The sequence below is a fragment of the Solanum verrucosum genome, unplaced genomic scaffold, assembly GCF_900185275.1.
Source record: "Solanum verrucosum unplaced genomic scaffold, falcon-dt-bn FXZP01000128.1, whole genome shotgun sequence".
NCBI lineage: Eukaryota > Viridiplantae > Streptophyta > Magnoliopsida > Solanales > Solanaceae > Solanum > Solanum verrucosum.
The window spans coordinates 282,579-292,811 of NW_026020327.1; the positions used below are offsets into that span (position 1 = coordinate 282,579).

The window sequence follows — 10,233 nt, forward strand, 5'->3', positions numbered from 1 at the left end:
TATACAAGCTGACTGGTGAGATAAGGATCCATAGTAGGTCATAACTCAGAACCAAAGTCCTCAATAAACTGGAAAAAATAAGAAAATAGATAAACTGAGGTATGGCTTTAGCATTGGGAGAACTAATACAATTTAGGATTCCATTTTTCAGAAGAATGGAGAATATTCTCACAGTATGCCGTTCTGTAACCCATTTTTCTTTCTTTCCCCCAAGTGGGGAAAATTTGAGAACCCGCTCACAATTCTACAAATCACTAGAAGACATGGTATCAACTGTTCATAGTATATAGTTTCATCCTAAAACTCTGAAAGCAGCAAACAAAATGGAATCGTTGTTCCCTCAATGATTTACCATTCGAACTCATGTAAGCAACTGTGTCATTTATCAAAGATGCAATAGATCATTTCTACTTATACAACCAGCAGAAAAGATTTGATCTACAACAGGAGTGAACAGTTGGGGATATGTAAAGAAGGTGATTAAATCTGCAAACAGTGTTCCTGTCCTAAATGCAAATGCAGTTATGCTTGTCGTCTACCTTTTAATTGAAGAAACTTTTGTGCCAAATATTCATGGTCTTTAACTGAATCTAACAATTTGAAACCAGGTTGACCATTCTAAGGAAGTATTCCTGTATTTATTTATTTTTATGACAAGGGAATCCCGCAGCCGCTACCCTTTGGGTGCGCCATAAGGTAAAACGCCTGCTCCTATGCAATAGCTCGCAACCCACATAGGAGAGGTAACCCGAGTATTCCTGTATCTTGAAAACTATATAAATTCGATAGATGACACAAAATTAAAGTTGCCAACAGACTCGGTACTAAATCCTAAGGAGGATGGCATTAAATCATATCTTTCATCCACTTTCGCCTGCTAACTACCTCTTTGACGCTCAAGCCCTCCTTTCTTCTACTTCTCAAAATCTTCCAAACAACATCCATAGCAAGACAACTCATCATATCCTAGACTCATTCATTCACAACAGTCATTAAAATTCAAAATGTAGAATCTTCAAATGTCTAGGAACCAATTCATAAAAAACTACTTTGTAGTCGGATGATTAGCTAGCATGCTCAGTACATAAAGGACACAGATAACCTGCAAAACATTTGATTCACAAAAGGAAATACAAGGGAGGAGCAAAAATGAGAAGGGGCCTATAATTTTGTTCCATAGAAAATTATTATCCCTCCTCCACCCCACCCCCCCACCCCCCAGATAATGCTTGTTGTGACCTAATGGCAAGTTGGAAACTAAAAAGAAAGTGTCCTCTTTACAACCAGATCTATAGAGATTGTAAAGCACATCCTATTTACCTCGTACTTGCCTTCCTTAAATCCTTCTGTTCCACTTCTCCCCCGAACTAGACAGACTAATGAAGGACTGCACACCTTCTCATCAACCCCTGAATTAGAATATTGATCCTACTTAACAGCATAGAAAATGGGTTTCCTTCACTTCACTCATACATGATCAAATGGCTACTACTGCACCCCAGTCCAGTAGAGACATAGAGCATAGAAAAGATATTTAATCTCTACCTAACAATGTGTTCAACCTTTTCATCTAACACCTACATAAATATGCTGCCCGTCAAAGTGGTCCAATCCATGGCAGAGGAATTTCATCGAACACCTAACGTGCATATTAAACACACCCATTACAACCCACTTGCAAATATGTTTCGCCAAATTATCATTAAGTCTAATAATCTAGTTCTCACTTAAGGAGGTGGGTGTATGAAACAATAGCTTCTAAGCAAATAGAACACTATAACTGGATGAACATAAGACAATATTATGGAAATCTCACCTCAATCGACTTAGAACTTGCGTTGATTGCTGATTGAGCTTAGCTTTTTCGCTGCTATTTTGGAGTTGAGATGACGAGAAAGAAGCTGGTTCTCTATGTGTGTTGTTATCAATGGCAGAGGCAGGCTGAAAAATAAAGAAGGAAAAAACTATTTAAGTAGTGACGACAAAGGACCGGGTGGATTGGATATGAGTTAAGGTAAAAGTCTAGGGGTGTGCAGAAAACCGAACCGACCAATGAATGAAACAGAAAAATGTGTTATTGATTTATTATTATTGGGTTATTGGGTTATTGGGTTATTGGTTTGATATTAATTTTTTAATATTGATTTATTGGGTTAACTGATAACCATTAAGAATATAATAAATTACTATTTTAATTTTTAGTCATACATAAATATTAAACAAACAATATTAGTATAATCACTATATTAGACTATAACTATAAGGACCTATACAACTAACATTACTTAATTAACTTGCTCTCTGCATTTACCATTTAGGTTTTAGTATTACTTTAGTCTTTAGGTTCACAACGTCAAAAACCTAAAGAACTAAGAACGACAACGTCTAGGGTTTGCAACGACGACGACAAGGGTTAGGCAATGACTAGGGTTGTGAATTGTGAGTATTTGTTATACTTTTACTACACTTAGAAGAATTGTTGCACTCAACGAGTAATTAGATTTCTCTCTTTTTTATTTCGTGTTAAATTGTTGAACAAGTCATATATTTATATTGAAAGCATTTTCTTATTGGGTAAACCGAAAACCGATAACAAATATCTTATTGCTTTGGTTATCGGTTTAGCATATTTAAAAATTAATAAACCGAACCGACCGAAACACACCCCTAAATAAAATTGTGTTAAAAGTGAAAATAGATAAAATATTCGACTCAATCTACATTTCATATCCATATGAATAAAAATAGTATCTATATTAATCATATTTTCTATTGATTTTTATCATGCAAAGAAATAAGTACATTCAAATTATAAGATTTTTTTTCTTATTCTCATAATTTGGTGTTGGGTTAGGTTAAAGTTGGAAGTCGGATCTAAGGATTGGATCCATTTCGAGTGGTGAGGTTTAAGAAAATATTTGAATAAAAAGGTCCCTACTTATGTATGGAAACCATTTTTCTTAAATTAGAGAGAAAATAAGTTTATTTTAAAAATATTTTTCAAAACATTTAAGTCAATCAAACATAAAAAAAATTAAAAATTATTTTTCAAATAGACTTTTCTTCGTATCAAACACACCTCTCAATAAGTGTAATTTTTTAAAATGCTCCTACACCCTTACATACTTAAGGAGAGTGCAATTGGGGAATACCTATGGACTATCCATATTTTATGATGGATAATATGTGTTAGATTCATATTTAACCCACTTTTAAATGATTGAATGACCAATCCATTTAAAATGGATTAAATCAAGCGAATAATTATAATTTTACCCATTTTACCATGCTACATATCCAAATTATGTGTCTCACCGCCGAATATTTATTGGGCTAATTAAAAGACTATATACATTTGTCTTTGTAAAGAACATTGCGCCTCCAACTACTTCTCGAAAAAAACAAGGACGAAAACAGATTCCTTTACCTGACGTACATCGACAAATGAAATACGTTTGGATTTCTTCTTGGAAATTGATATTTGAAGTTAATTATTGAATTGTAAATTTGTTGCTACTTTAATTTGTTCATGAATGAGTAAATTGCTAGTTAACTTTTTATTTTTAGTTAAAGGAAATTTCCATAAATAAATAAATAAATAATATATATGTATTTATTTATTTAATAAAAGTTCAGTTTTTCAGTGCACCAAAGTTTTGAAACTCTTATACCGAACACCCAATTGAAGAACTGAACTTTTGAAAAGCCAACACCAACCCCAAATCAAAAAACCAAAGAACCAGATTAATACAATTCGATATGATTTTTTCGATATTTGCTACCACCTCAAGAGAAGAAGAGCCCTTAAAAAGAAACTTTATAACTGCATAGAATAAGAAATATAGGGACATCCACAAATAAAATACATAATAAAGGTTAACAATAAAACTATAAAATGTAGGAAGCTAATTAGGAAAATACCAATACAAGCTTTACTATATATATTATAGAAGACTCTAGGAATGACTATCATTGTGCCAATAAGATCACTACTAATGTCCAATATATTTATAAAATATATAAGTGGGCCCCACCACCTTCCACTTAAATACTACATATTATATATTATTAATTACTATACTATAAATCACTATTAATATCCAATATATTTAACAAACTATATAAGTGGGCCCCACCACCTTCCACTTAAATACTACATATTATATATTAATTATTATACTATAAATGACTTAAATACTCCATATTATCTATTACAATAATTAACAATTATTTGACACTTTAAATTCTATCAATGCCATATAAGTTAGGATAAAAAACCTAAGATATAATATTTAAATATATTTAAAAATAATATAAGTAATACTGTACATTACAATAATTAACAGCTTAATTATTTAAAACTTATATAAAAAATTTAATTGACTCTCTAAATTCTATTGGTACCACATAAAATGGATTATATAATAAACATATATTGTTTGAAATTGACGAAAAAGAAACAATAAATTACAATAATTAATAAAAAAATAGTCCACTCCAAAAAATCTATTAATTAACAACATATATTGTTTGAAATTGACGAAAAAGAAACTATAAATTACAATAATTAACAAAATAAATCTCTCGACTCCAACAAATCTATCAATTAATGCCACATAAATTGGGACATGGAAAATAACATATATTATTAAAAAATTAGGTTCAAAATGTACTATAAAATACAATAATTAACAACTTAATATATTAAAGAGACATATAAAAAATGGTTAATATTTGAAATTCTGCGTGTGCCACATAAATTAGAACAAACAAAGTAATAAATATTATTTTCAAAATTATGTAAAAAAAAAAGTATTACAAATCACAATAGCTAAAAATTTAAAATATTTTTAAAATCATATAAAAATTTCAATAACTTCTCAAATTCCATAATATAACACTTAAATACTACATATTATATATTAATTACTATACTATAAATGACTTAAATAATCCATATTAACTATTACAATAATTAACAATTATTTGACACTTTCAATTCTATCAATGCCATATAAATTAGGATAAAAAACCTAACATATAATATTTAAATATATTTAAAAATAATATAAGTAATACTATACATTACAATAATTAACAGCTTAATTATTTAAAACTTATATACAAAATTTAATTGACTCTCTAAATTCTATTGGTACCACATAAAATGGATTATATGATAAACATATATTGTTTGAAATTGACGAAAAAGAAACAATAAATTACAATAATTAATAAAATAAATAGTCGACGAAATTGACGAATTTTTTTTTATAAATTACAATAAATTAACAAAATAAATCTCTTGACTCCAACAAATCTATCAATTAATGCCACATAAATTGGGACATGGCAAATAACATATATTATTAAAAAAATTAGGTTCAAAATGTACTATAAAATACAATAATTAACAACTTAATATATTAAAGAGACATATAAAAAAGGGTTAATATTTGAAATTATGCATCTGCCACATAAATTAGAACAAATAGAGTAATAAATATTATTTTCAAAATTATGTTAAAAAAAGGTACTACAAATCACAATAGCTAACAATTTAAAATATTTTTAAAATCATATAAAAATTTCAATAACTTCTCAAATTCCATAATATGACATAAATTTTTTAAAAAAAACGGTTATAAATCATAATAAATAGTACAATATTTCAACTACTTTAAAAGTATTATAAATTGTAATAAATAATACAACAATTTAAATTACTTAAAATTTAACGACTTAAAAATATTTTTTTAAATGTATTAAAATTTTGGTTAATTGTCAAAACTTTATATGTGCCACATAATTTGGAACATGGAGAGTCACACATATTTTTTTTAAAAAATTACATTAAAAGTATTCTATCAATTAACAACATATATTGTTTGAAATTGACGGAAAAAAAAACTATAAATTACAATAATTAACAAAATAAATCTCTCGACTTCAACAAATCTATCATTTAATGCCACATAACTTGGAACATGGCAAATAACATATATTATTAAAAAATTAGGTTCAAAATGTACTATAAAATACAATAATTAACAACTTAATATATTAAAGAGACATATAAAAAAGGGTTAATATTTGAAATTCTGCGTGTGCCACATAAATTAGAACAAACAGAGTAATAAATATTATTTTCAAAATTATGTTAAAAAAAAGTACTACAAATCACAATAGCTAAAAATTTAAAATATTTTTAAAATCATATAAAAATTTCAATAACTTCTCAAATTCCATAATATGACATAAATTAAAATAAAAAATAAACATATATTGGGCCTCGTGCTGGCACGGGGTCCTATATCTAGTACTAATAAAAACTTGAACAAAAAATGACAAAGTGAAACATTATTTTATATTAACAAAAATACTAAAGAAAAATAATTGGATTCCCAGTGCATTGTGTAACAAATGTGGCTAAGGTGGAAGATACATTTGGAGAGTTGGCAAATTGCCTCTAGGACCTTGGCTAAAATGAGCATATGGATTGTGGAAATATATATACAATAGTAATAGTTTATTAAGACTCTTGTTAGGAAGTTGTCTTTTATTTCTTAATTGCTTTTTATATTAATTCTGAAATCTCCCCCCTTTTTTATTTTGATTTTACTTTTATGATGAACTCCTATTTCAATGTATGGGCTTATAGTTCTACTTATCAATACAATTCCCCTTCATTACACATTGACAATGTCTTTGAGGAAATAGAAACCTCAATCATACTTACTAAACAAGAAGCATTTAATATATAGTCTCTAGCAATGATTAATAATTGTCATGTACTTCAAAAAAAATTTGAAAATTTCATGATACTATTCACCAATTTAATGAATTCAAAAGAAATTAACCATTTTTATCCAGTCTCACTATAATTAAGGAAATTTTATAATTATAAATCCATTAATGCGACCCAAACAAATTTCTTATAGATCACATATGAATTATAGTAAAACTTCATTGTACCAATACTAGCTATCCTTAATTAGTTACAATCAATAGATCCTTAAGATGCATAATAATAATTAATTAAAGTTTACATGATTTCTATATAGCTTCTAAAAATATGCCAAAGGAAATATAATGTAGAATTAATTATCCCTAGGAATTTTCCAGCAATTGCAGCTCCTCGTCATCAATCTACAAATTATTATGTTTTAAAAAAAAAAAACATTAGTACATAATAATAAAACTATAGTGAATATGTTTTAACAGTCCCTATATGATGAAATAAGGCTTTTCTAATTAAAGCTTTATGTACTTTAGGATATATATATTATATAGTTCCATAACCAAAATAAGATAGAAAGATTAATTAACCAAATTAACTAGAGAGATGTTAGTGGCATGATGTGCTATATAATAATTCCCACAAATAATTAATCTCAAGAAAAGGAAGGAGCTAAAGACAAATAACTTATAATATAAAATTGCAAATCATGTAAAATAAAATTACTCATTTGATACACGGATTAAATTATTTCACCTGAAAGATAGGATAAAATAATTTCAAGTTGGATGAGATATATTATGATTAAGCAAGTGATATATATAATCTATATACTGCTTCACTGTCAATTAAACATAGTATAAATTTCTTATCCCTCGTACCAAACGACAGCTTATTAGGGTAATTTGAGATGTATAGTCTTACCATAAGTAGTGGGAGGAAAATGAAGGTTAGGGTGAGAAGGTTGAAGGTGATATGCTGAAGAATTACTTGTAGTGCCAAGTTGGTGTTGATCTCCAAAGAATGAAAATTGAGCTAACAATGGTTGCTCTCCAAGTAAATTCAGTTCAGTAATTGCTGCTTCTTCTTCTTCTTCTTGTTGGTGTTGCTCCATCATTGGTGCTGGCTGTTGCTTGTACATTTCATACTTCATCAACTAATTTCACATGCAATATCAAATCCAATTTATAAATAACTTATTATTAGTCAGAATAACGAGCAATGGGCAAGTGCTTGATAAGCCAACACGGCTGGAAAGAAAGATGTCCTCACCTTCTTTGGTGTTAGTGAAAGCAATTTGAGATTAAAAAAAATGCATGTGAATATAATCGGTCATGTCAAAAGATTTCTGGAGTGTCTAAGTGTATTTATGACATGGAATTATAACTCGCATTATAAGTCTAGCTTATTGGTACATTCGAGAAAATTCTACTTTTATATATATACATTTAATTGTGCTCATAAATTTTCTTGGTCCTAATGTATCTTGTCTTTAATTACTATGAATTATTTCTTTGGTTAACAATAATTCATGGATCAACAATCAATTATTTTTAATTAAGTCATATTCCCCTGAGATATATTCAATAGAGTTGACTTTGACTACCTCGTATATTAACGTTATGATTACGTACATAAATGGAGGGGATGTGACCTCTATACACGGATTGAATAATCATTCATAAATTAAGAAAATAATAGATGTATAACACCAATATTATCATATCATAGTGGTTAAAATATTGCATTTTCATCAACTTTTAGATAGTATGTTGACCAAATTTTTTTCCATATAAAAACCAATAAAAAAGAGTAATTAATTAAGTCAAATTATTGACGTGCTATAATTAAAAACTTACCCACTGACACATGTCTTGATTTTCTTTCTCCAACATTTTCTCCTACCAAATTGAAAAAATAGAATAAATTAACAAAAAAAGGAAAATTTTCTCATATATTTTTATTTATTAAAAATATTTTTTTTCTCAAAAAAAATAAAATATTACTGTTCTCTTCAGGTTTTCCATCTGCTGCTGCAAGAGTTCAAGCTGCAACCATTGTGAAATTAGGAAAATCGAATTCTCACTAATATTAAGTCATTAAACATAATATATTAATTTTAATTAAAAGAAATAAATTAAAATGTACCTTTCTGGCTCTAATTTTTTTAATAGAATTTTCAAGCTGCTTCTCAAGTTCATTTAATTCATCATATTGTGCTGAGTTCAAGTCATCACCTTTGTATCTTTGAAGACTCAATTCAAGATTCAATGTATCCCTTTTCATTTTTGTTATTTCATCATATTGTTCCACCTATAATAAAAATTAAAAAAATTAATTCCAATAATCAAATAATTATTTTAACAAAAAGAGCTATTAAAAAATAGTACAAATTTTTTTGGTCATACCCTATGATCATGAACTTGAAGTGATGCACCAGTGGTTTGGAGATACTTATTAATGATTTCACCCATGCTGTGAGGTTAAAAAAAATAGAGAATTAATTTGTTACTAATTAAGAAGAATTATATATAGCGTTCAGAGAATTTAATTAACAACCAAAACAAAAGAAAAGAGAACAATTTAAACAATCTTTTTGAAAAAAAAATTACTAAAATATTTTTATTCCACGTATCAAACGATGAAGACTTATAGTTTCATAAATAAGATGTTATGTACTCAATATAATAAAAGAAGGATTGATATAATTCTATTAGAACATGATCACTTCCTAGGAACTATAGAAGATTTAATAAAATTTAATATAATAAAAAAGAAACTTCAAAACAAAAGAAAAAATAAGAAATTTATTACACTTCAAAGAAACCCTAATATTATTTTTTTTCATAACTTAATCTCTTAGTCACTTGAGTTGGTCAACATAGACACTAATGTCTTGACTGAATTACAATAACAATAAATTCAGTGTAATCTGACAAATAAAATCTGAACCTGTGAGGTTGAGTGGTGTACTCAAACAATTTGCCTTTAGTTGAAAAAATGATAAGTCCAATTTGAGCATCACAAAGAACAGAAAGTTCATGTGTTTTCTTGAGAAGTCCAGCTCTTCTCTTTGAGAAAGTAACTTGTCTACTTGTTTTGTTTTCAATTCTCTTCACTTCTATCTTTCCTCTCCCCATAATATTATTATCACCTATATAATATACATACAATTATTTAATTAATTATGGTTAAAAAAATGATAATTGAAATATATATATATATATATATATATATATATATATATATACAAAAGCTTCTTGTTTAGGATTAATAAAGAATAATTGTAAGTACATGCATGCATCAACTTAGAAACAACAAAAAATTCCTTTTGAATTTTCTTGTTTAACGTTTAATTAAAGACCAATTAATGATTTGTTAATTTCCTTGAAATTGCACAAAAGAATGTATTAAAACAAGATCTTAAAGGGTGTAAAAGTGAGAAATGGTTAATTTTGATGAGTTATTTATTAATATATGGAAGAATTATTATT

General features: G+C 27.5%; 1 protein-coding gene across 1 annotated transcript; it reads right to left on the bottom strand.

The window, feature by feature from the left end:
• Positions 1 to 1,045: 1,045 nt before the first annotated feature.
• Positions 1,046 to 9,884, bottom strand: LOC125835672 (MADS-box protein FBP24-like). Its single transcript, XM_049514783.1, has 8 exons — positions 9,692 to 9,884; positions 9,148 to 9,214; positions 8,888 to 9,052; positions 8,746 to 8,787; positions 8,599 to 8,640; positions 7,664 to 7,895; positions 1,321 to 1,409; positions 1,046 to 1,102 (listed from the first exon to the last, which is right to left on the bottom strand). The coding sequence occupies exons 1-8, from the start codon at positions 9,877 to 9,879 to the stop codon at positions 1,046 to 1,048; spliced, it is 882 nt and encodes a 293-aa protein (XP_049370740.1). The 5' UTR covers positions 9,880 to 9,884.
• Between the last annotated feature and the right edge of the window lie 349 nt (positions 9,885 to 10,233).

What these genes read in the sequence shown, in the direction of transcription:
- LOC125835672 (XM_049514783.1), bottom strand. Translation starts at nt 9,879, where the DNA reads ATGGGGAGAGGAAAGATAGAAGTGAAGAGAATTGAAAACAAAACAAGT. An exon ending in TTTTCCTCCCACTACTTATG is followed by an intron (nt 1,410 to 7,663) that starts GTAAGACTATAC and finishes ATTCTAATTCAG; the next exon opens with GGGTTGATGAGAAGGTGTGC. An exon ending in TTAAGGAAGGCAAGTACGAG is followed by an intron (nt 1,103 to 1,320) that starts GTAAATAGGATG and finishes AATGTTTTGCAG; the next exon opens with GTTATCTGTGTCCTTTATGT.